This window comes from Hyaena hyaena, unplaced genomic scaffold, assembly GCF_003009895.1.
Source record: "Hyaena hyaena isolate Hyena2069 unplaced genomic scaffold, ASM300989v1 scaffold_529, whole genome shotgun sequence".
Lineage (NCBI taxonomy): Eukaryota > Metazoa > Chordata > Mammalia > Carnivora > Hyaenidae > Hyaena > Hyaena hyaena.
The window spans coordinates 531,881-559,016 of NW_024081162.1; the positions used below are offsets into that span (position 1 = coordinate 531,881).

Sequence of the window (27,136 nt, forward strand, 5' to 3'; positions counted from 1 at the left end):
ACAAAATCAACGTACAGAAATCGGTTGCATTTTTATACACCAACAATGAAGCAACAGAAAGAAAAATCAAGAAACTGATCCCATTCACAATTGCACAAAAAACCATAAAATACCTAGGAATAAACCTAACCAAAGATATAGGAGATCTGTATGATGAAAACTATAGAAAACTTATGAAGGAAACTGAAGAAGACACAAAGATGGAAAAACATTCCATGTTCATGGATTGGAAGAATAAATATGGTTAAATGTCATTACTACCCAAAGCAATCTACACATTCAATGCAATCCCAATCAAAATTGCACCAGCATTCTTCTCAAAACTACAACAAACTATCCTAAAATTTGTACAGAACCGCAAAAGACCCCGAATAGCCAAAGTAATACTGAAAAATAAAACCAAAACGGGAGGCATCACCATCCCAGACTTTAGCCAGACTTTAGCCTCTACTACAAAGCTGTCATCATCAAGACAGTATGATATTGGCACAGAAACAGACACATAGACCAATGAAAGAGAACAGAGAATCAGAACTGGACCCATAAATGTAAGGCCAACGAATCTTTGACAAAGCGGGAAAGATTATCCAATGGAAAAAAGACAGCCTCTTTAACAGATGGTGCTGGGAGAACTGGACAGTGACATGCAGAAGAATGAAACTAGATCCTTTTCTCACACCATACACAAAAATAAACTCAAAATGGATAAAGGACCTGAATGTAAGACAGGAAACCATCAAAACCCTAGAGGACAAAGCAGGAAACAACCTCCTTGACCTCCACCGCAGCAATTATCTTACTTGACACATCCCCAAAGGCAAGGGACTCAAGAGCAAAAATGAACCATTGGGACCTCATCAAGATTAAAAGCTTCTGCAGAGCAAAGCAAACAATCCATAAAACTAACAGGCAACAGACGAAATGGGAAAAGTTGTTGCAAATGACATATCAGATACAGGGCTAGTATCCAAAATCTATAAGGAACTCACTAAACTCCACACCTGAAAAACAAACAATCCAGTGAAGAAATGGGCAGAAGATATGAACAGACACTTCTCCAAAGAGGACATCCAGATGGCCAACAGACACATGAAATGATGCTCAGCGTCCCTCCTCATCAGGGAAATACAAAACAAAACCACACTGAGATACCACCTCACGCCAGTCAGAGTGGCTAAATGAGCAAATCAGAGGACTCTAGATCCTGGCAAGGATGTGGAATAATGGGCACCCTCCTACACTGTTGATGGGAATGCAAACTCGTGCAGCCCCTCTGGAAAACAGTGTGGAGGTTCCTCAAAAAATGAACACTAGAACTCCCCTATGACCCAGCAATAGCACTGCTAGGAATTTACCCAAGGGATACAGGAGTGCTGATGCATAGGGGCACATGGACCCCAATGTTCATAGCAGCACTCTCAACAATAGCCAAAACATGGAAAGAGCTTAAGTGTCCATCAACGGACGAATGGGTCAAGAAGATGGGGTTTATCTTTACAATGGAATACTACGTGGCCATGAGAAAGAATGAAATCTGGCCATTTGTAGCAACGTGGATGGAACTTGAGGGTGTTATGCTGAGTGAAATAAGTCAGGCAGAGAAGGAGAGATACCAAATATTTGCACGTACAGGAGGATTATGAGGAACTTAACGAGGACCATGGGGGAGAAGAAGGGGAAAAACAGCTGGGGAGAGGGAGGGAAGCAAACCATGAGAGACTCTTGAATGCTGAGAACAAGGTGAGGGCTGATGGGGGTTGGGGAGAGGAGAACAGGGGTGATGGGCATGGAGGAGAGCACTTGCAGGGATGAGCACTGGGTGTTACATAGAAACCAACCTGACAATAACTATTAAAAAAATGATAATAAGATGATATGACAAACAGCTTTATGCTAATAAATTATACAATTTAATTAAATGTACAAAAAAAAGGGAACTCCATAATAAAATTTAAAAAAAAAGAAAAACTCAGTGGGAATTTAATATTTAAATTTTTTTTTTCTACTTCTATCACTACCTAGGTGGTCAATAGCAGGAGCACCTTTGCCGACCATCAAGTCCTATGCGTATGTAGAACATATATTTAGATGTCTAAAAGTCGTCTTGGTGAAAGAAATCAACTCCTTGGACAGTAGTTGATTGGATGTCTTAAATCAGCAAAAATCAGGATGGCAATGAGATATATGTTATTGCCATGAAGCAAAAATATTTCCAGAGTTTTATTTTTGCTTTTTTATGTTTATTTATTTTGAGAGAGAGAGCATGAGTAGGGGAGGGAGAGAGAAAGAATTCCAAGCAGGTTTACACTGTCAGTGCAAAGCCTGATGTGGGGCTCAAACTCACAAAATCTCAAGATCATGGTCTGAACCAAAATCAAGAGTCGAAGTTTGACTGAGCACCCAGGTGCCCCTAGAATTTTAAAATAATATGAAAAGACAAAAGACGATCTTAATAGGACATTCAGTGACCATGCCAAGGCTATTTGAGTACTGAAAAGAAAGCCATCCAGTAAGTAATTAAAATGAATTGATAAACCTAGAGGATATTTATGCTAAGAGAAATAAATCAGATCAAGAAAGACAAATACCATATATTATTTCATCCCTTGTATGTGGGGTCTCAAAACTGAAATAAATGAACAAACAAAAAAGCATAAACACACCCATAAATACAAAGAACAAACTAGTGATTTCCAGAGAGAAGGAGCGTGGGTGACTGGGCACAATGGATGAAGGGTAGTGGGTGATATAGGCTTCTAGTTATGGAGGGAATAAGTAACAGGGATGAAGGGTACAGTATAAGGAATATAGTCAATAATGTAACAGCATTATATGGTAACGAATGGTAGCTACACTTGCACTGAGCACAGTATAACATAGAAACTTGTCAAATCTCTACACTGTACACCTGAAACTATACTTTGTGTCCACTATACTTCAATAAAATTTAACTGAAAAAAAGTAGTTGAATTTGAGTCTATAACATACTTAAAGGAGAAAAGTTACTTTAGTGTATAAAAAAGTGGTTATAATGAAAAATAAGTGTGAATATAAAGTATGTACTTAATATTTTATTAATTTTAATGTGAAAAAGACTGTTTACATATCTGGATATTTATGTCTTTTATTAAATATGTGCTCATTTATTAAAGAATGAGAAAAATTCTTTGCATGTGTAAGTAGGAAGGAGTTAAAAAAACTGTGAATAAGACAACATTCCTAGAAAGAGTAAGAATTGTACCAAGAGTGGGAATAAATTTTAGGACCTATGAAACACATACAAATAAAGATGAAAACCAGTCAGAACTTTAAGAATGCTGGTAGTCACACACAAGGTGAAAGATTACACAACTGTATGTTCAAATGTCACAGAAGACACAAGCTAAAGAGATGTACTAAGAACACAGACTAGTTACCTCATCTCTTATAGAGATAAAGCTTCTAGATTGCCTTCCTAAACATAACAAGACACGTACAAGGCAGGCATATATTTCCAATACCTCTCATAGACCAGCTCCTATCATTCAAGGCAATGGTTAATGTAAAGCTGGCACTGAAAGTTCAAAGAATAAAGGATTCTGGAAAAAAAATATGGTGTTAAAAAATCAACCTCAGAGGTGTGAACTTAAAAAAAAACAACCCTAATGATCTAACAAGTGAAGTCATAAAATAAAACCCAACCTAGATGACTGCAATTCTCATTTGAAACAACTTTAGACAAGAACCAGGGCCCATAATTCCAACAAACAAAGTAATGATAACCAAGAATATGTAACCTTCTGAAATAAGTATAATTTCTTATTTTGGAGCCAGTAAAATTTTTACAATTCCAGGAAGATATAAAAATAAACATCAGAGAAATAAGTAACCTTAGAGAAGATCACTATAACTGATATAGTGATCCTCAGAAAGTGAAAAAATAAGAGAAAAAAAATGAACAAAATCTACAATATTGCTATTTAAAATGGACTTAAGCATAGTTACATGTTTTGGAATAATTGTATTTGTGTACGCTCTTTCTATTGTTTCAAGTGTCTGGCATGGGGCATGGACAAAGAAACCATGATATATTTTTAAATTTCTTTAATTTTTTTATTTATTTCTGAGGGATAGACAGCATGAGCAGGGGAGGGTCAGAGAGAGAGACACACACAGAATCTGAAGCAGGCTCCAGGCTCTGAGCTAGCTGTCAGCACAGAGCCCGACGCGGGGCTCGAACCCACAAACCATGAGATCATGACCTGAGCCGAAGTCAGACGCTTAACCGACTGAGCCACCCAGGCACCCCGAAACCATGATACTTTGAACATTCATAATATTATGGCTAGTTTTTATATTAAAAATTTGACTTCAGTGAATTCAGTAGTAGACAAAAAGTACTGAGTGCTCCTTAGGCATTAAATTATCACTAAACAGTCATTATAAAAAAAGAAAAAGAAAAATGGTCACACACATCACTAAATGACTTAAACTGTGTTAAGTCCTCAGTGACTAATACCATATGAATAATGCAGCTTCCTATGGAAAGATAAGGGCCTGCCTGTCTCCTGAGTGCCATGTGCAATAGGAATACACAGAAATTTATTCAAACATTCACCAAGAATGACCTTAGTGCTTCTTTGGTAGATCAAAACTGAACTCTATAACCATATATGAATAAAGAATGAGAAAACTTTCATTCGATGGATGAAATCTATGCATATAATAATGATTTGGGCAAAACTATGGCTATGGTAAGAACAAAACATTAAACATTTACAGTAATCAGATTTTTTTTCCAGAGATATTAATCTGACTGAAAATGATTCAAGGGATCATTCACACAATCAGCATGTGGCCCCAGAAGAACCTCGAAAATGACAAGACAAGAAACAAAAATGGAGAAAACTGATGAGATTTTTTTGGTACTACTGAAATAAAACTGACATGTAATGTATTAGTCTTAGGTGCACAACTGATGCGCTTATTAAAAAGTTCGTAACATAGGGGTGCCCGGGTGGCTTGGTTGGTTGAGCATCTGCTTCTTGATTTCACCATGGGTTGTGATCTCATGGTTTGTGACGTTGAGCCCCACATCAGGCTTTGCACTGGCAGCATGGAGCCTGCTTGGGATTCTCTCTCCCTCCCTCTCTCTCTCTCTCTCCCTCTGTCTCTCTCACTGCCTCTCCCCTTGCTTGTGCTGTCTCTTTCCCAAAATTAAAAAAAAAAAATTTTATGCATAATGCAATAATTTATTGCATTTAGTATAATTTAGTAAATTTATTTATTTTTTTTATTTTATTTTTTTTTTATTTCTAGGAGAGAGAGAGAGAGAGAGAGAGAGAGACAGCGTGAGCAGGGGAGGGTCAGAGAGAGAGGGAGACACAGACTGAAACAGGCTCCAGGCTCTAAGCTGGCAGTCAGCACAGAGCCCGACGCGGGGCTCGAACCCACGAACCGCGAGATCATGACCCAAGCGAAAGTCGGACGCTTAACTGACTAAGCCACCCAGGCGCCCCTAATTTAGTAAATTTAATATAATTTAATAAATAATAAATTTAATATAAGTAAATATACTAAATTTGCATTTAGTATAATTTAGTAAGTCCTAAGTCTGTTACCTAGAAAAGGGATTTCGATATTATGGCTAGGTAAGACACAAGGAATCTCCACATAACCAACGTGAAACGGCAATAAAGTGACACCAAAATTATTAATTATGAAAAAATATAATTAGAAGTTGAAAATATAGTTCCTCATTATTTCTTACCTTCCCCGATTTGAGTTCAATGGTGACAATGCACTTTGTTTGGCCCACTGTACAGGTCGTGGTCCCTGACACAGATAGAAGTTCATCCATCAGGTTCACGCCATCTCTCTGGAGCATGGCAACTGTTTTGTTAAATGTGACTCGCCAAAAGACCCTCACATCTTCAAAGGCCCTATGAACAAAGCAAAACCTATGCAAATGCAATAGCAGAGAGCATTATCCCTGTGTCTAATGCAGAATGTCTCATCATTGTGCTTAAGTGTACGTCTTCACCCAAAGTGTAGCACTTCCTTGACCACTGATAATGCTGAAGATACTCAATTCACCTCAGTACCATTAAGAAATCAAGGCCAGAGTTTACGTGGCATTCTTTGACCACACTCTATTCAATCCTGAGTAATTCTTTAACTACTACATATCAAGAATGTGAAAATAACTATCTTTCTGCCTACTATGCCCACTACCCTTGCCTTCAAGCAAGTGTTCTTGGTCTTTTCACAAGAATTCTTCTAATGGAAACACACCACTGCTAAAAGTGATTGTGATTATAAAAATAAAGGGCAAGAAATAGCTGACATTTCCAGAAAATTCAGGCCCAAAATAGAAAAGATAATTTATACCCATGCACATGGGTGCATACCACATGTATGTCTATAATGGGCATTCAGAAGATGTGTACTGTTGAGTATTGAGTTGCAAGCAAAATTTTTATATTCCACATTTCCCTCATATTAAACAGCTGTGTATGTGGAGTGATCAGAGAATAGTAAATTTGCTGAAGTGATGGCTTTACAGAATCTTATATCTGTATGGCCCATAATGAAGTACAAAATATTCAAGGTGGCCCTCAGTTACACTCATTAATCAAGTGTGCTAAATCACAGATGAGGAACTAGAGCATCTGAACACTGACATATCAAATTCCACACTACCTTCTGTCAGCATTTCATCCTGTTTTTACCCTTTTATGAATTCAAATCAGATGCTGTATAGACACATAGGATGTTATACCTTCTACATATGTATCAACATACCTGTTTGGTTGCCTTGTGACAGTAAGATGCAGCATGCTCTTATGAGCTCCTTCACCCAGCTCCAGTCCACTCTGGGACTCCTCACTGAATCCTACGATGCCGTTGTGGAGATCACTTCCTGATAAGTAAAAAGGAGGGTTATTATATACATAAGATTTTAAAAGATCTCCAATGCTTCATTAATCATTCCAGCTCAGGTGGTATAAAAGTGAGAAATATTAAGTGAGGGGGGGGTGGCAATTTTTAAAGACTTTACTAAAAGACTAGAATCAAAATGATAATATCAAGGTAGGTAACACTTTGAGAACATAAGACCACAAGAAAGAAAACATCATTTTCTATATTCCACACTAACACGTGCTCATTTCTCTCAGATGAGACTGTTTTATATTTGATAGTCTTTTACATTTTACATATGTTTACTGTTTCAAGCTAGTATATCCTACCAGAGTGGCAATGTTTCTGCTTACTGCTGTATCTTCAGGATCAAGAATAGTGTCCAGCATATGGTAACTATTTAATGATGAACTCCATTTAACTGCTTTGCCTTCCTATAAGATCATTTATGTTATGCATTTGGTTATTTGCCCCCAGAGAAAAATGTTAACTATTAAGTAACTCCAAAGTATCTCTGAGTAAAAGAAACTCCTCTGAGCAACATTTGAGGTTACACACACCATCATACTTACAAACTGTGTTTAAACTCGAACAAACCTAGGACTCACATTGCACTAAAATAGTCACTCCAAATCTTTGCCAGCATATAAGCTAGCTTCTCATGCTGGAGATATGCCAGTAAACAGTTCCTTCCTGCTGCTTTCTATTTCTCAATGACCCAGTTTTGCAAAGTGATCCTAAATGCAATGACCCCAAAGCAATTAGCTTCAAAAACCACTTGTACCCATCACTGAGAAACCTCACTGCTGGGGTTCCAAGGAGACAGAACCTCTGAAGTTAGGGGTCAGGGTAAAGAGACAGCAAGCCACCTAATGGTCCCAATGGGGGAGATCCAGGAGTCACCAGTCCCTACTTTGCAGGTCTGAAGTGCGAGTACATGTAGAGCCTATTAATTAGGGACATGCATGTGATGAACCATCTTCTCCTGGTGTCTCATGTGTGCCTCATTTCAGCCAGACTCCAGTCCTCATCCTCGCTCATTAATCACTACGACCACTTCTCAGCCCTATATCAGAACCTGCCAGCAACCTTTTTCTTCAGCAGCCATTGTTTCATTGTCATTTTGGTAGGAATCTGCTCTCTCCAAACAGAATACAAGCTTCTCACAAGCAGAACCTTCATTTTCTTTTCCAGTGAGACAGCACTGAGCATGGTTCTGATGAACACAATGCTTCCCTTGCCACATCTACAATCATAAAATTGATGTCAAGTTTCTAGTAAGATGAATCAAGACTTGTAATGCACTAATCATCAAACCTGAAACTAAATAATAAACTATTTTCTCCTGATATTATTTTGAAAGTTTGTTCTAAAGTCTAAATGTGAAAAGACTATGAAGATTAGCAAAGATAAAAATAGGAAAAATTAATATTGTTGTTAAAAGGGAAATATTATTTTAAAATGAAAAGCCTGGAGAAGAGAAGATAAATAAGAGAGCCTGGGGTATATGACCATGCAATGTACTGCAGATGTTGTCAGAAAGATTATATCACGTGACAGTAAGAGGTAGGCATGGTGAGGAGTCAATCATTTGCCATATGTGTATCATCAGTGTACCCTCTGTAGGGAAGGTAAACATTAGAGAACCTCATCAAGGTTCTACTGAGTGACTGTGTACCTGGTGAGTTGGGCTCAGGGCTGGTATATGGGTGGGCACTGGTGTACCACATCAGTATGGTGTTGGCATGCCATGCTGCAAGGCACTGGTATTGGTGTGCTATACCAAGTAAGGAACACCTCCTACATAGCTGCTTTCCTGAGTACCTGAAGCACTCTCAGCTAACATGGTAACCAGGACCACAAGATCTCTCCACAATCCAGTAACTAATGGGGCAGTGCTTAGGATAGCAAGGAGCCTCTGGCAACCATTTGACTGGTCGGCGCCTCTACCACACTCGTTGCTAAATATTTTGACTGTCATTCTTAGTCATATTCAAACAACTATAATTAAATATCTATATCATGAAATGGGGGAGGAGGTTATTGAGTGTGAAAATAATTTTGGTAGAAAAAAATAAATTAGCCTAATGTGAATCAAATCAGTAAGTAACTTGGTGAACAGAATTACAGTTTACAATACTCAATAAACTAGAGGAATAGGAACAAATGACAATTGATTGGTGTAAATTTGTTGGGTAATATAAATGGGATGATGCTGGGTATAAAAGGAAATTATACAATTGCAAAATTATGATTTAATTATTACTGAATGGCTAAAATAAAAATTCTAGGAGGCATCAAATCCTAAAAGTGGACATAAAGATATTTATTCTAAAATTTTCTTTTTATAAAAGAGAAACATAAAGAGTAGATACTAAATGATTTCATCAAGTCTCCCCAATTAATGGCTGACTTGGGTCATAAATATAGGATTCATGACATTTAGTTTCCTTTCCACTAAACTATCATAGTGTCATCTGAAACTCTGAGACACTGTGTAAAATTCATAAATGTTTATATAAAAGAGCTGAGTATGTAAGAATTGTAACATGGCCTTGCCAATACTCTAGTTAGTGTAAGATACTGACAAGCTGAGCTAAACAACTTTAAGAAATACAGTAAGATTTTAGAGGAAAACTACCAGTTATTACTGAAACATTTTATAAGATGCACAACAAAGTCTTAAAAGAAATCAATGGGGGCGCCTGGGTGGCTCAGTCGGTTAAGCATCCGACTTCCGCTTTGGTCATGATCTCGCGGTTCGTGGGTTCGAGCCCCGCGTTGGGCTCTGTGCTGACAGCCAGCTCAGAGCCTGGAGCCTGTTTCAGTCTGTGACTCCCTCTCACTCTGACCCTCCCCTGCTCACACTGTCTCTCTCTCTCTCCTAGAAATAAAAACATTAAAAATTAAAAAAAAAAAGAAATCAATGAATTTTTTAATCTATTGTAATTTATACACCCAACAGTAAAAAAGTTAGAAAAATTGCATCGGTTCAAAAGGAGAACAAAATAGAAGAGTTTTAATCTATCACCCAACATAAATAAAGAATTTCCAAGCACTGAGATGTAGATTTGGGGAAAGATTTTTGAAAGTGGTTCAGAAATTCAGAATAAGGTTTCACAAAAGGATACACAATCATGGGTTTGGATAATTAAATTAAATGTTTTCCAGCAGAAGAACATGGACTTGAGCATTTTTAAGGTTTTTTCCTAATGCTGTGAAATTTATAGATTGTTTAACTAGCTCTGAGCTAAGTGACATTTACAAAACAATTAAATTCCAGCATGGCGCCCCAGAATGATATCATGAGTTCATGTTATGGGTCCCTGTCACAAAAAAACAATGTTTTAATGAATAACTATAAGAAATTCAAGTAAGTCATGCTCTCAAATTAAAGATAGAGTAATATTATTACAAATTTTTTACCACAAAAGTACATTTTTATCTCCATTATACCAGAAACCTACCTGTAATAATGACCATGGCAAAGGCTGCAAATCCACCATTATCCTTCCCCTTCACGATCTGTGCTCCTCCGTGAGGGTCTGTGAGAAACACGTAGAAGAATTCCTGCCCTTCGGGCTCATCATCATCCAAAATTGGAACCAATATTTTATGTTCTCTTTCTCCATCTGCAAATGTAAGGATACGAGTTTGTTCCTCAAAATCTTCTTCTTCAGTTGCCCACGTTAGATTGGAAATTCCATAGATATCATGAAAGGGCAATGCATTTGGTTCCTTCTGAGTAGATCTTTCACCAAAAGTTTTAACTATTATGCTGACGTTGCCAGAAGACCCACCAGTTCTTCGGATCAGAACTTCTGCAGCATTAAATGTACCATTTTTCACCTCTTCTTCAACATAAATAACAGGTGGCCCAAGACTAAATATTCCATGGATGGAAACATCTGCAGTCACAGCGGCCACCTCAGGCTTCCCAGATAAGGCAGATGTATCAGGGACAGTGACAAGTTTCTCAGGGATGGTGGACACACCAGTTGTCTCAGGAACAATGGCAACCATTTCGGAGGGCTGTGGACCAGCATTTATCATGGCTGTGTCAGTGTATGTTGTTGAGAAGCCAGTTTCTACAGGAATGAGAGCTGTGTCAACTGTTACAGCCACAGTTGTCTTAGGGAATGAAACATCCATTCCTGCGAGGTCATCATTATCCAATATTGAGATCAATGCCACACTGAAATCTAGATTCAGGCGTGGTCTCCAATCAGTATCAAACTTTTGTAACCCTTTCATTTCTACTGCAGTTAGATTAATGTAAAAAATTTCTTTTCCCTCAGGAAGCTGATCATTAATAATGATTATTTCAATATCCACGTCAGGTTGGAATTTCTCAAAAAGTAGTTCCCCATTCTGAACAGGTTCAAAGTCTTCCATGGGCTTTGCACTTCCTGCAGTTGTCTGATAAGAGACTTTAATAAGATCACCATGAAACCCAAAGAGTCTTTGGACAGACAGTCTGATAATCTGTGTATCCTCTGAAACAGTGACATTTCTGGAACTAGGGGAAAATTGAAAGACTCCCATTGGTTCAATTTCGGCAAAGGTGAACCCTGACCTGGAAAAAAAAAAAAAAAACATGAAAGAACAGATGAATAAAAGGAATACTATTGTAGTGATTTATTTTTTAAATATTTAAGGTGTTTCTCATGAAGGCATCTTAAGTTTATTTATTTTGAGAGAGAGAGTGCACATGTGCACACATGTGTGCACTGGGGAGGGACAGAGAGAGAGGAAGAGAGAATCCCAATCAGGCTCCAAGCTGTCAGGGCAGAGTCTCATGCAGGGTTCAATCTCACAAACCAGGAGATCATTACCTGAGTGGAAATCAAGTCTGACATCAACCTACTGATCCACTCAGTAGGGTATCTTAAAAATGGCATGTCCTTTCAAATTCCATAAAACCCTATTTACTTATTGATGAATACACCAGAATACAAGAATAAGAAGAGAAGCTGTGATCATGGGTGACAAGCCCTGACAAGTTTTAGCCCAGTGAAGAGCTTACAAATCTCTAGTCTATATATCCAGTTTATCCCAGAGCCACTCTCTGAAGAATCTGAAACATCAGGCTCTCTCTTATGATAAGTGAACAGAGAGCCAAAAATTCAGGATGCATTGGATGTCAGCCAGATTTCTTATCTACCAAATAGAAATAGTTGTCTTAATCTATTAGATGCAAAATCCTTGCTTCTTCCAGCTGGCCAGTAATGGGACTATTCTCTCACACAGTTGCTAAAAATGTACACATGAATTTGAAGAAACACCCAAAAATGAGTGATTTATCCTTAGGTTTTCCCTATGGAGTTTTGTCGGGAACTAACAGTTATGCCAGAGCTAACACAGGTGGCCCATCAAGAGAATTTAGATCACAGAAATAACTGCTTTGGCTAATAGGTTTTTGTTTGTTTTTTACCTATTGTTTAATCAATTTTTTTTAATCCTTTAGGGAGGACACCCCAGAGCCCAAAACTCTCTATTGTCAAGCACCCATCTCTCAACACATGGCACAGTGTTTAAGAGCTCAGAGAGTAGACAGGAAGCCTGGGTTCAAACTATGGTCCCAAACTTATAAGCTGTGTGATGGGGGGCATATGACACATCTATCTATGAGTCCTTTCTTCATCTAATGGGACTAATAATAGTATCCATGTCATGTGATTGTTGTAAAGTCATAGTAAACACATGTATACATGTAAAATATAATCAAGACATATATAACACTGTATGTACATATAAATTATAAAATTTATCTTTTAATGTTTATTTTTGAGAGGGAGAGAGACAGAGTGCGAGTGGGAGAGGGGCAGAGAAAGAGGGAGACCCAGAACCAGAAGCAGGCTCCAGGCTCTGAGCTATCAGCACAGAGCCCAACATGGGACTCAAACCCACAAACCGTAAGATCATGACCTGAACAGAAGTTGGATGCTTAACCGACTAAGCCACCCAGGCGCCCCAAAATATATATCTTAAAGCAACACCTGACCTGTTGTAAGCACTATAAAACTGTTAACTATTGTTACTGTTAAAAGCATTTAAATTTCTTACCCAGCATTACATTCTGTAGCCAAACGTTTTTTAAATATTTGATGGTGCCAACCAATATCTCTTTTATCTAAACATGTTTACAAACAAGCTTGAACACATACTGGTTTTGCCCACACCTTTTGACCATATTCCTCGTAAGTAAAATGAAGAGCAGAAAGGTCAAGTAATTTTCCCAAAGTCACATAGAAAATAAGTAACAGAGCCAGGACCAAATTTATGAGTCTAACTCGAAGGTCTGCCCTCTGCTGTTTTGATCAACCCCATCGCAGGTATGAGAAAAGTAAAGTGCTTTTAGATGGGACATATTTATCTCCAAATGTACTGATTTAAATTAAACTCAAACAGGCCACCAGTACAAGTCACTTTATAACCCTGCTATGCCTATTCTTATTCTTAATCCCTTGGGAGAATTATGTATTTTTAGCAGATTCTCAGAAGACAGCTTCCTTTAGTAACAGGTGACTTTGCCATCATGGTTTTTGTTGGAGATATTATTCCAGGCCAACACTATCAGTAGAAGGTCAGGAAGAACTCTCTTCAAAGCAAGCAAGGGCGGTGACTCTAGGAAAGTCAGCCTCCCTCGGTGGCATCTATGGCATACGGGCATGTGTGACTCTACACTAAAACCGTTCTCACATCTGCTTCAAGGAAAGTGATCCTTATGTCTTCTTCTGTTTCAATGGCTACAGTCTGTATTGTTCCTCTGAGACTGTGTCGGTGGAGAATCACGTGGATCTTACCGAAGTTGAGCACCACCAGGGGCGCTGCTCTGCACTCCTGAGAGGTGAATAACAAAGGCCTCTGGACGCCCGGGGCTGGGAAATGTCTGCAGCAAGACTCCTTTACTTTGTTCTCCATGGGAAAATGAAAGACTCCCTGGAAGGGAATACGACAAGAGAAGCAGGATATTATTTCTGAGTTCTTACACTGGGACACAACTCTTAAAAATGTAGTAAAATACAGTCTTTTCCAAAACTCTGTGACAGTGTACAAAAGGTAAAACTTTTAAAAAGTTAGGCAGAGGGGAAGTAAACTTAGAGAAAGGTCACTATACCATAAACTCTGCCTTCAATCACTGATGTTCTGCATGGGAGAGGTCACATCATCTAACATTTACATTTCAGGGACCCTCATAGAGCCAACGGTATAATTAACAAATGAACAAGTAAAGGAGATGAAGCAACAGCCACTCTATTGTGAGAAATATTCAGTTGAACACATAAGTGAATACAAATACAAAGTTGTGCCTTTATTTAGTATTATACGGGCAACATTAGATTTTTAGAACTACTTTTAATAACCTCCTAATATATCAACAGAATAATCTGCTTAGTGGCCACTATTTCCAGTGAGGTATGAAGTTTTTAATTTGACTGAATAAAGTTTCTCATTTTAACCAAGCAGACTGTGCAACTCTGATCACTCAAATATGAGAGCAGTATATTAGAAAACAAGTGGTGTGGCACCCAGGAGGCCCAGTCGGTTGGGCATCTGACTTCAGCTCAGGTCATTATCTCACGGTTTATGAGTTTGAGTCCCACATTAGGCTCTGCACTAACAGTGCAGTGCCTGCTTGGGAGTCCGTGTTTCTCTCTCTCTCTCTCTCTCATCCTCTTTCCCTCTCTCTCTGCCTTTTCCCTACCCATACTTTCTCTCTCTCTCAAAATAAATGAATAAACTTAAAAAAAAAAAAAAAAGAAAGAAAGAAAGAAAACAAATGGTTCAGGGCACTAGGGTGGCTCAGTCAGGTGAGCGTCTAACTCTTGGTTTCAGCTCAGGTCCTGATTTTATGGTTTGTGTGGTCGAGCTCCGTCTCAGGCTTTGCACTGATAGCACGGAGCCTAAGTGGGATTCTTTCACTCCCTCTCTTCCCCTCCTCTGCTTGCTCTCTTTCTCAAAATTAATAAATAAATATTAAAAAAAAGAAGAAGGGGTGCCTGGGTGGCTCAGGTCATGATCTCACAGTTGATGAGTTCAAGCTCCACATTAGACTCTCTGCTGTCAACACAAAGCCTGCTTTGGATCCTCTGCCCACCCCCGACCCCCAGCTTGCTCTCTCTCTCTAAAAAATAAACATTAAAAAGCAAAAAACAAAAACAAAATACCATTCATTATCCAGAGTAAGGACAATCCAAGAAAATTAGTAGCCAATTACACATCCCCATGTCCTATAGGGCAGATCTTAGAAAACCTACAACTCACCTAGTTTTGGGGTCATATTGCCAACAACAATGAATTCGGGGAGTTCTAATCCAGGACCATATCCAGCTGCCCAGGCAACCACAAGAGAGCCGTATGTGCCTTTCCTAGAAATCACAACGTGGCTTGTTCCCGCAGTGAAGTCCGTGAGTGGAAAAGCAGTAGATCCAAATCCAACCTGAGAAAGAAACATGCTTCAAATATTTTATTTCTCCCTAAAGATTCCTGTTTTCTGAAGACTGGGTTAAAAGTCAACTTTCTCTTTGTGTATACAATATATTTTCTTGTTTTAAAAAATATTCAATTAAAGAGTAATGTTTAAGAAATGACATCTGAGGTTTGGAAATTTATTCTATTTTGTAATTCTGCTGATAGTTTATACCTTTTTTTTAATCAAAATGTAATCCTTTGAATTTATAAGATCCAAAACAGACAAATGTAATTATAGTTAAATGAAAGCAAAAGACTAAAAATGGCATTTTAATATGACTTGTTCATGGGATTTTTTATAAAACCTGCTTTATCTAGAACTGAAATTAAGATATAATAATAAATTATTCATTTATAAAATGAGCACCATGCACTAGATTTTCTGTTAAGGTTCTTTTAGCTCTCTGATTCAATTTAGTATTTTTTGAGGGCCAGAAACCTCCAAAAAATTTTTTTTAAATAATCATCTTTTTCATCCATATCAAGTAAGATCTTATTTTAAGAGTAACCTTTTCAAGGAACTCTGGGATTTAAAAATGATTTACAGATGAAATCCGTTCTGGCCAATAAGTAAAAATAAAACCCGATTTCTGGCTTCACACTGTGATTTGGATAACTCAGTTTACCTCTTTTGGTCCCAATACCCATAAATTGGGATACCATATGATTGACAGTTCTATACTAAGACTCGTTTTCCCCATTTTAAATTGGAATGGAAAGTAGCAGAAAAGTGTAAGAAGGTACCACAGGATAGCTTCTGGAGCTACAGAAAAGAAAAAGAAAAAAGCAAAAATGAAACCAATTTTACACCAGCCTAGGTTCCATAATTATAGTGAGGCTTCTGCTTAGCATTTGTCAAAAGCTTTGATATATCTAAAACCATACTTGCTACATGGCTAGTGGCTGTATGTACCTGAGTGGCTCAGTTAGTTAAGTGTCTGACTTCGGCTCAGGTCATGATCTCATGGTTTGTGAGTTCAACCCTCGCCTAGGGCTCTGTGCTGACAGGTCAGAGCTTAGAGCCTACTTTGGATTCCATGTCTTCCTCTCTGTTCCTCCCCCCTCAACACATTCTGTATCCCTCTCTCAAAAATAAACAATAAAAAAACCTGTTCTAGCCACTACACACACACCCTACACACACATACAAACACTGGTAAGGAGTATAGAGGCTACATCAAGGACACAGGTACACCATGACTGGCCCCAATCCTGTCCTTTGAGGTGATACATGTCGTGACCATGTGCATGGACAAGGAATAGGAAATATTTTGCTATGCCACATAAATGGTTCACGTTGAAAGGAATCTTTTTTTTATAACAACTTGTGAGTAAAAAGAAGACAACAAAACTTCAAAGTATTATTAAGTTATATTCCTCCATTCCCTCTTGAACAGATGAGGTGCAGAAGAAAGAGAACTATTCTTCTCATTTTCAATGCTGACAGATTCCATTTAGGGAACTAAGCAAATTAATTCTCTGTTAGAAACAGCCCAGGAGGGAGTTTCTGATGAGGATCTGCTTAATGGTCAGAGACCCTGTTACACAAGCTTCTGGCCAGATGTTATCATCTGCAGAGACTACATGTCCACACACTGGGCTAGACCTGCCTTAATCAAAGCCAAAGGAGCTCCCATCTGAAGGAAAAGGATGCAATGTTATCTCATCATGGTCTCAAAAATACACACATTACCATGAGCCAGAGACAACAGCACCTGCCTTGCTCCTATATTGACAGAACTGGCCTACACAGGAATTAAAGCCCTCAAGTTATTCATTACTCTCATGTGTATTTATGAAGTGATTAGGAAACGATCTTTCCCACACTGAACTCCTATAGAAGATTCAAATATGTAGGGGCATCCAAGTTACAGGATCTTATCACGGGCATTTATCTCCATCAGCACAAATGTGCCACAATAAAAAGGCTCTCAAAATGAAAAGAAAAATATTCACAATCTGAGTAAATGAAAAAGTCTGATATAGTAACTGATGTTTTGTTCTAATTTTAATTATTTAGCATAAAATATCTTAATATTAAATATTCACTAACAACAAAAAAACAACCGGAAATTTTTATTCTGGGTGACAGTCATTTTAAAAATTCTTATATTCGAGTTCTATGAGACATAAAGTTTCTAAATCTCCAAAAATGTCAAAAATTGGCAAATTAGTTTCATAAAATCCACCTATAATCAATGCATCTACTTTGATATTGATTTAAGCAAATAACAAATCTTAAGAAATTTTATGCCTAAGAATCTTTTTAGTCCTTCCTGTGAAAGCTGCCCTCCAGTGGTTCTAGAACTATTCCACACCCAGGACCCATTACCTGAGAATTGGCTGCTTTCTCAGGGACAGGAAGGACAGCGGATTTTGCTTCCTGCAGAATTTTTGGCATGCTGTAGAAACGCCCACTGACAAGCATCACAGTCACCAGTTGCAAGGTGAAATTAGAGCCCAGGGATAAGAAGACCTATAAACAATCAATATCAATGACTTTTTTAGTAGTAGTAAAAAACAAGTTTCAGAAAAAAATACTACATTTGATAGGAGTCATTAGCACAATGCCTCACAGTCCTTTCATATAGTTTCATCAATATACGCCTTTTCCCTCAGGTCATAAAACAAATCACAAGTATGAAGAGTGTGGGGTGAATACCAACAGAGTGTAAAAAACATAAATTTGCAAATTCTCCATGTGTGTCCAAATGGCCTCAAGAATGATGAGAATCACAGAAGTCACATTAGTAATGAAATCATGTACCACAAGAATGAAAGAGCTCACTGGTGAAGAGTAAGCATCTAAAACCAGCAAAATTCACTTTCTGCTTCTTCACTGAGTAATAGCTAATACTCTAATGAGATTTACTCAAAATGGATAATGATTTAGGTATATTAATTATCTGAATATTGGGATAAATAAAAATTACTAACAAAATGTATCAGATTACCAAGTTTTAAAGTTTTCACATCTAATTAAATATGGGAAAGTCTGAATTTAAAAATTAATGTTACTCTAAAAGGGGATTTTTTTCTAATGTACAAAGCATTTTCCCACATGGTTGTTTACAATGGATAAGGCTCATAACCTGGATAAGTTATCTTATAACTTGGACTATTACCAAAAACTCTGTACATTTTTACTGAATGAAAATATAACCATTTTTGTGGAGTTTGTTCTTCTTTTAAATACAATGTACCCAAACATACATCACAGCCCTCCAAATACCCAAAATGTGTACCCAGCTACTAGTTTCAAATGTTATTGTAACATGAGGATAACAGATGCTTCAATCACGTCATCAATCTTCATTTTGTCAAAGTGACATTCACCAAATATGACTCATAGATCAAGTGCTAAGGAAAACAGAAATAAATCAGTGTCCTCACTTCAAGCATGTGCCTCCCACCTCTCCTCTAAGGGTACACCCTTCCTCCACACAGTCCACTCGCTGGGCCATTAAGGTAGGACATGTGCATAAATTGAGGGTAGGATTTTTTTCAGTGGTCTCCTTTTTCCCTTATGCTCTGGATATAATGCATTGCTCTTTGAAAACTGGTATATTAGTTAAAAGAAGAAAATATGCATATAACTTTTGATTCCCCCAAAACTTAACTACTGATAGCCTACTGCTGACCAGAAGCCATACTGATAACATGAACAGTCAATTAACACATATTTGATAAGTTTTTATATATTATTACTGTATTCTTAAAATAAAGAAAGCTAGTGAAAAGAAAATGTATTAAGAGAATCATAAGGGAAAATATGTTTACAGTGCTGTACTGTATTTGCTGAAACACATCCACATTTAAGTGAACCTGCACAGTTCAACTCATGTTGCTCAAGGGTCAACTATACACCATTCATCTTTTCAAATGAAAGGAAAAGAATACTAGTATCCTTCAAAATGTTCCAGGTACCATGCACTACAAGAGACAATCTAGGAGAGAGGTAGACCAAGGCTTTTAGTCCATGTAATATATATCACATATTTTGGATTTCCTATACATAGTCTGAGAATAGTTTTGTACTATCCACATGGCTTAGTAAAATAACATAATAATCAAATCTTCACTGTGGCAGGTCTTACTGTCAAATGAAATCTCACTATAAAATAAAACAAAGTTGGGGCGCCTGGGTGGCTTAGTCGGTTAAGCGTCCGACTTTCGCTTAGGTCATGATCTCGCGGTTCATGGGTTCGAGCCCCGCGTCGGGCTCTGTGCTGACTGCCAGCTCAGAGCCTGGAGCCTGTTTCAGTCTGTGACTCCCTCTCTCTCTGGCCCTCCCCTGCTCACGCTGTCTCTCTCTCTCTCTCTCCTAGAAATAAATAAAAAAACATTTAAAAAGATAAAATAAAATAAAATAAAACAAAGCTATTCCTAGAGAAGCTAAAGGAATGTCCCCTAGTGTTCTTTAACAGAAATTAAAACTTGAATGCATTGAGAAGGTGATGTTATATAGACAGGTATAAGAAAATGTTTTGTTACAGAATTTAGGCACACTGTATTTTTTTAAAACTCTTCTAATTTGTCAGTGTGACTTAAAGACTCATATTCTGGTTAAGTTAATCTACCTCTCACTTCCCCAGCTTTGCAGTCTTTATTCTAGTCTTGAAAATTTTCAGACAGAGGAAATGGAGGTTAGATACAACAGAGTCAGGGCAATGAGTCAATTTCTCAAAGAACTAGAGGAATGTTAGGACTAAGTACTACATAACTGCCTGCTACATTTAAACCAAAATATGTTATTACCAAATGGGAATGTACTAAATTCATTTATAACCTGCAAATGTATCATCCAATAATTATTAAGAATTTATATGGCATTTTTATGGTTACATTTAAATATCTCAGTAAGATTTTCAGCTGATCATGAGATAAGCAGGGTTCTCCTGAAAGAGTTCTACTGGAATGATCAGGAAACTCAAGAAATGCTACAAACCTGACTCCTCACTGGCACCATGTCTACTTTATATCTGGCACCATCTTTGACCACCAGCTGCCTCTCTGTATTCTCAGAAACAACTGGCTGCTCCTTTTGGTCAGATGAAATCTGAAATCCAACAGCCACATCTCCAAATGTTCCAGCAAGTCGGGTTACGTTGATTTGGATGAATCTACTAAGGTTCTGCCCTACCAGGACTGACTGGTAATCTGAATACAGAGCAAATACTCCATGTGGGTCATCATTTGCAGAAACAGAGAACTGTGTGATGCATTTCTCTGGATCCAGTTCTGCTCCTCCCTCTACAGAAACAAGCTGGATCACATAATCTTCTTCTATCTCAGGTATATCATCTGGTAGCAGATGCACATCAAATCTCACTTCACTCTCTCCATCAGCAATAGTGAAAAATCCTTGTGTAGAAAGAAAGTCTCCAGTAATATCAAACACACTGCTTATCTCCCAGTAAACCTAAAGTAAAAGGAAATAATCCAACAAAGTTACATAATTCGGTATATTGAATCAAAAACCTTTATATTTTCCTCTATAATATACAAAAAATAACTTGGAATTGTGCATCACTATATTCAAAGCCAGGCTCTCCAAACAGTCAGTCAGTGTAGAAAGTATGGAGGAATGACATTAACACCATGAAAGTATATAAACTTTCAGGCTATTGTATGCAATTTGCAGGACAAGATTACAAAATCTCATTCCACTTACTTCTAAAATAATAATATGATTTGAAGAGATTTAAAAAAGCAAAGTTAACTTTAGAATGGCAGTTCCATAAATACATTCTAGAGCTCTAAATATGTATTTGATAGGCATTTGGACCATAGACAATACTTGAAGGTAAAAAGCAAGTACATAATCTGATGCTTCATACTGGACTTTGTTTTTGTTCACTTTTAACAAAAAGGGAATATCTACAAGATTGCAAGAATTAAACACTATTTTCCAAGAATTTCTGGATCCTTAACCATAAAGTTTCCACTGAAGAAGTACCAGTTAATCTCCAATATGTGAAGAGTTAAGTTCATAAAGAAACTTTGCAAAATATGTTCTGCTAGCAAACAAATAACCTTAATCTGTTAGACAAATATCCTGATGATTTACAAGAGCATCCCCATTTTATGTCAATATACATGCAAATGTAACCTCTTAAAAATCAGTTGGTAAATGAAAAAATTATACTGAGAAGTAAAGCTCTGAAGAATATATTAAGCAATTTACAAAAATCATTGAGGGACTTAAGTGGGAAAAATTAAACATTAGAGCAAACAAGAAAATACAAAATAATTCAGTCACACCCTTCATGACTAAACGTGAGGAAGATCTTTTCAATCTAAGCATAGCTGGATTTAGAAAGACAGCTAGAGGGTGAAGTTGGCTGGGGAACCCAAAGGTGCTGTAATGAACCGTCTCAGCTTCTCTGAAACTCATGTCGCTTCTAAAACTTTCACCAGAACACACAGTTTCTCTGCTCTTCACAACCGCATTTGTTAGGCAAATTGTCACACTATTTAAAAATCAAATGAAAAAATGGTACCATAATTTCTCCAAAAATGCCCTTGACTCTTTTGACAAAGAAAGTAATGATCAGGGGCCCTTCCAGAGCTGATGGCTCTGAATAGGTCTTCTCAGATAAAGACTCAGGAGCAAACTGAACAACCCCATTTGGATCACCAAACTTCTGTATCTAAAAATAGAAAAAGCAGAGTGAATAATATACAAAACAGCTACAGATGAAATTACAGTATCTAACATATCAATATGCAGATAAGCAGACGAAATGAAAGAAACACAGAAATAACTCTTAAATATAATCTGCCTGGCTACCTGATTTTTCAAAAGCTTCTTCAGCACACTGATTGTTATCTAAAACGAGTAGGTTCTTATTCCCCAGGGGTAATGGGGATGTCTGGAGAACTGTAATTTGTAGAGTCACCAAAGGATAGTACCTCAATGCCTGAATCTGACTTGATTTGCCTCATGTTCGCTTCACTGAACCAGGCCTAATTGTTTAGTCAAACACTAGTCTAGATGTGGTTGAGAAGGTATTTTGTAGATATGATTAATATTTACAATTGGTTGACTCTGAGTGAAAGAGATTACCCTTGATATTGTGAGTGGGCCTCACCCAGTCAGCTGAAGGCCTTAAGAACAAACACTGGAGCTTCCCAGAGGAAAAGGAATTCTGCCTCAACACTACAATTTAGGAATCCTGTTTGAGTTTCCATTCTGCCAACCTATCCCACAAAATCCAAACATAAGATCATGACTGCAAGTCTTTCCTAATCTTGCTACCAGGGACTTGTCAACCTTCACAAACCTGTGATCAGTTTTTAAAATCAATCTTTCTCTCTTTTTGTTTTTCTGGAGAAGTCTGACTGATACAGAACCCAGACTATTTTCCAAACTTAAAAAAAAAAAAAAGAACACTTCTCTAGGTTTCAAAGTACCCTTGGGCCCCAGCACTTTCTACCCCTGATGGAGTAAATGGTTCATTCATATAAAATATGCTAAATTCAGATTTGATGCAACACATCATTGTGCTAATTGAACAAATACCATTCTTCCTTCCAACAATCTGACTTGTGACTGAGTTAATAACTTTTATGTACCTTCACGGCAAGGACATTCAATGTTTAGGATGATGTAACAAACAGCTCCTGTCTGAAAGTGCAAAAATATTTCCAAAACACCAAATTTTCTCAGAGTGCAAAATAAGTATTTATCACTATATGAAAGCCCCTTAAAAAGTAATTACCAATAATGAGGCTATAAAGTAAACTAATAGAATAACCAGAAAGTCTGGTCCACAAGAATTATTCTGACTTTATTTGGTTTTATGACGTTTGATACATCATAAGCCCATGGAGTTTCAGCAAATATAAAATGCATTTTCTGATAAATTCATTAAATCCAAAATTCTGTGGGAAAAATAAAGTTGGACTTACTGTTATTGTAATATCTTTAGATCTGGAGTCTAATTTAGCTTCTCCTTTTACAAGTTCAAGTTTAATAATGAAAATCTCTTCAACTTCAAAGTCTTCATGAGGACAGACTGTCAGAGTGATGATTCTCACACCACCTTCTCCCTCTCCAAAATAGAAGGATCCACTCACTGGGTCCTCAATGTCTCTGTTCTGTGGTGGTAAGGCTTCCTGAGAATTGGGTCCTAATATCTTCCAGTTCACCTACAGGGTATTGTGTTTTTAATAGAGATAATCAATTTCATTTATTTTTTTTTATTTTAAGATTTTTAAAAAAGTAATCTCTACACTCAATACGGAGCTCAAACTCACAACCCCGAGATCAAGAATGACATACTCTACTGACTGGGCTAACCAGATAGCCCAGAGAAAATTAATTTTAAACAAAGAATTACTTTGCAGGATATGTAGTATTAGAAACAAATGTATCTATATATGAAAATTATTCTACAATATATCCAGTGAATCCCTCATGTTTTTTTAAAAAATACTAGTATTTGACGTGTGCCTGGGTGGCTCAGTCAGTTAAGCTTCCGACTTCAGCTCAGGTCATGATCTCATGACTCATGAGTTCAAGCCCCACACAGGACTCTGTGCTGACAGCTCAGAGCCTGGAGACTGCTTTGGATTCTGTGTTTCCCTCTCTTTGCCCCTCCCCTGCTCACACTCTGTCTCTGTCTCAAAAATAAACATTGAAAAAAATTGTTTTAATTAAAAATTTAAAAAAAATAAAAACACTAATATTTACAAATATAAATTACCTACTTACAGGATATCAGTTTTCAATGATAATAATGTCTAATAAGCAGAGAAAAATAAGAGTACTTGGTAATTTGTTATCACCACAGGATAACAAATATAAAAGCACGTATTTTATATACATATATTTTAGAGAAATATAAACTTTACAACTATGAATGCAACACTGTCCTGCTGTAAGCACAGATTCTTTCAATCAAAACTTATTTGAATAAGACAATAAAACCATGTAAAAAATCTTATGTGTGTGCAACTTCTTCCAAATATACTTAAATAAATTGCTAGTGTAAAACACAACTTTTCTTAAATTACTATAAGAAACAAAATTATGTTCTCAAAGCATTTTTAAATATTTCTATAATATAAAGTTATATACTTTTCATACGCACAAGGAAAGAAAACTGGGAATTTCTCTTTGCTTCTTTTCTCCTTCATCAGCACTGGGCATGTAGTTGACCACTGCCTGTTTCTTGCAATGCTGCATCCTGTCTTTCATGGTCTTTAAGATATGTACCTTCCTAATTTCCCTCTGTCTTTACATCTCAAGTTTATTAGCTGGCTCTCCTTCCTCAGATAGGTCAATGCTGGCAGCCGAGGACTTCAGACTGTCTCCTTCACATCTTTATCTATGCTCCTTAGACCACACAGTTTCAAATGCCTCCATGCATGTCAGCAGCTTCTCACCTTCCTGCAACCACAACCCATACTTACACGTCCCCCTGCCTGCCCGACCCTCCACTGGGGACGTCCAGTCCCAGTCTCAAATTAACAAGGCAAAAGCAGAACTCTTGGTTTTCCCCCAAGCTTCTACTTCTCGGTAAACAGCACTACAGTTTAACGAGGTGATCAACTGAAAATGCAGCAGTTATTCTTCTTTCCTCTTTCCCTCAACCTTCACTAATCCAGTGTTTCCTCCAAAACACACTCAGTATCTATTCCCTCCTCACCATCCGGTCTGAGCCACTGTCATCTTGGCCCTGGACGACAGAGGGCAAGAACCTTCTAAATGCCCTCCCTGCTTCTATTCTGGCTTCTTGGCATTTCATTCTCCTCAGAAGAGTCATAAGTGAGCTACTTAAAATGACAGTCCAGGCACATCGACACCATTCCTCCACTTCAAACTCTTTAATAACATCCCGTTTGCACTTAGAATGCCCTTTAGTCTAGCTAAGAAGTGTCTCTGTGATCAAACACCTATTGACCTCTCTGATCTATCTTGTGCCACTGCCCCCACCAGCCAAGCCTTCTACCATGTGGAACTGTCCATAACTAAAACATGCCAGGCTTGTAGATACATACTTATCCTCTCTGCCGAAACGTTCATCCCTCTAACAATTACATGACCATCTCTTTCTTGGCATCCAGCTTTCAGCTTAAATATCACATGTCACCATCTAATCTAGAGTAGTCAACAGGTCACTCACGATTGTGTTTCTCAATTTTACATGCCTGCAAAGCACTTAAGTGCTATCACATAATTTTCTTTTTATTTGTTGGTTGCTCTAAAAACTAAGAGAACAGAGACGAGGTCTGTCTAGTTCACCAATAAGTATTCTCTGTGCCCAGAAGAGGATTCAGCACATGGAAAGCACTCAACAAATACTTGAACTAACACGTTTTATCAGAATTCTTCATTTTATTTCTAACTTGCTCTCAAGAGTTCCTGATGACAGCTATGCCTCATATATTTTTATGGACTTCATAGGACCTGGATGACATTTTAAACCTGTTAGGTAATTAATAAATATTATTGTGAATAAACAAATGGATATATTTGAATAATAAAATCCAAGTCCATACTCAAGCTATGAAAATTATTTTTAAAACCATGGGAAGAAGAACTCTACCTGAATTTCTCCCAAGAGTCCTCCAGTCCGCTCCAGCAGCAAGGATAAAATCATTGTGGAATTGGGGTTAGGAACAGAAATTTTGCTTTCATTAAGAAATCTTACAATGCCAAAGGGAGGGTCACTCTTGGCAATTGTGATTCTGCTCACTAGGTGGCGCCCAAGGACCGCTCCTCCAGTAGCTCCAACAAGCAAAATTTCAATGGGCTCTGCAAATTCACTGCATACCAAGAAGGAGCAATTCTGTGAGTTTAAACATATTAAAATGCTTCTAAAATCCAAATAACTAGTCATTTTCCAAATTGGTCATACATATTCAAGGCACAGCATTCATACACCAAGTGGTACAAAGAGGGTGCTTAGCTAAAAGCATCAATGATCAACTTCAATATTATATAACCTACAATAGTTATTAGACTTTCTTCCTCTCTTTTGAACTGCTTAATGCATTAAGGAAGTGATTTGCAGGATGCTTCTACATTCTGGTTAGATACTTCGAATCTAAAAGAACAAAAAATTATTGTTTCCCTCTAAATGCAAAAAGTGACACAGACAATCCCAATGGTCTCCCAATCCCTTCCCTACCCCAGCACCCATAAAAGTTTCTCATGAGTTTCTCAATGGGCACATGTATAATCTAAAATTGTGTTATTAGCGCAAAACACAGGGAAGGAATGGAACACAGTAATCGTGCTTTACATAAGCCCATAGTATTTCCAACATTACTAAATAGTATTACCTTTCATTATCATCAATGATGGAGATATTTATAAAACTTAAGTTCTGTCCATGCTGAAAGGTGACTGAACTGCCATGCAGTATATAATCCACACCAGCAGGAACTGCAGAGGAACTCTGAGAGATGAAATCAGTAGTCACACAGCCGTAAGTCCCCTGCAGCCTCACCACCGGAATCATGATCATTCCAATATCCTCCTCCACTGTAACAGGAATATGCAATTAACTGGTGGGCCAGACAAAGCCACTACCTTTTACAAGATTCAGTCAAATTAAACACAGCACTTAAATGTAACAGGAAATGCAAGCTCTCAATGTTCCCATAGTTCATTTATCACTTTAAAAGCTATTAGTGAAAATTTCAAGACTTACTGTTTATGAGAAATGTAGTTTGTCCTAAGTTCAAAGTTATAGTGAGCAGTATAAGTTAGAACTGAAATGACCTATTTAATCATTAGCACAGGAAT

At 37.5% G+C, this 27,136-nt stretch overlaps 1 protein-coding gene across 1 annotated transcript in view; it reads right to left on the reverse strand.

The window, feature by feature from the left end:
• The window catches only part of ADGRV1 (adhesion G protein-coupled receptor V1), a 500,208-nt gene that overhangs the window by 320,419 nt on the left and 152,653 nt on the right, over positions 1-27,136 (reverse strand). Inside the window, exons 68-78 of the mRNA XM_039255493.1 lie at positions 26,671-26,872; positions 25,932-26,151; positions 23,290-23,529; positions 21,879-22,028; positions 20,324-20,797; positions 17,708-17,851; positions 15,169-15,343; positions 13,707-13,842; positions 10,368-11,476; positions 6,784-6,901; positions 5,750-5,921 (exon numbers count right to left, since the gene is read on the reverse strand). Coding sequence (XP_039111424.1) covers positions 5,750-5,921; positions 6,784-6,901; positions 10,368-11,476; positions 13,707-13,842; positions 15,169-15,343; positions 17,708-17,851; positions 20,324-20,797; positions 21,879-22,028; positions 23,290-23,529; positions 25,932-26,151; positions 26,671-26,872 — 3,140 coding nt within the window. The remainder of the gene's footprint in view (positions 1-5,749; positions 5,922-6,783; positions 6,902-10,367; positions 11,477-13,706; positions 13,843-15,168; positions 15,344-17,707; positions 17,852-20,323; positions 20,798-21,878; positions 22,029-23,289; positions 23,530-25,931; positions 26,152-26,670; positions 26,873-27,136) is intronic.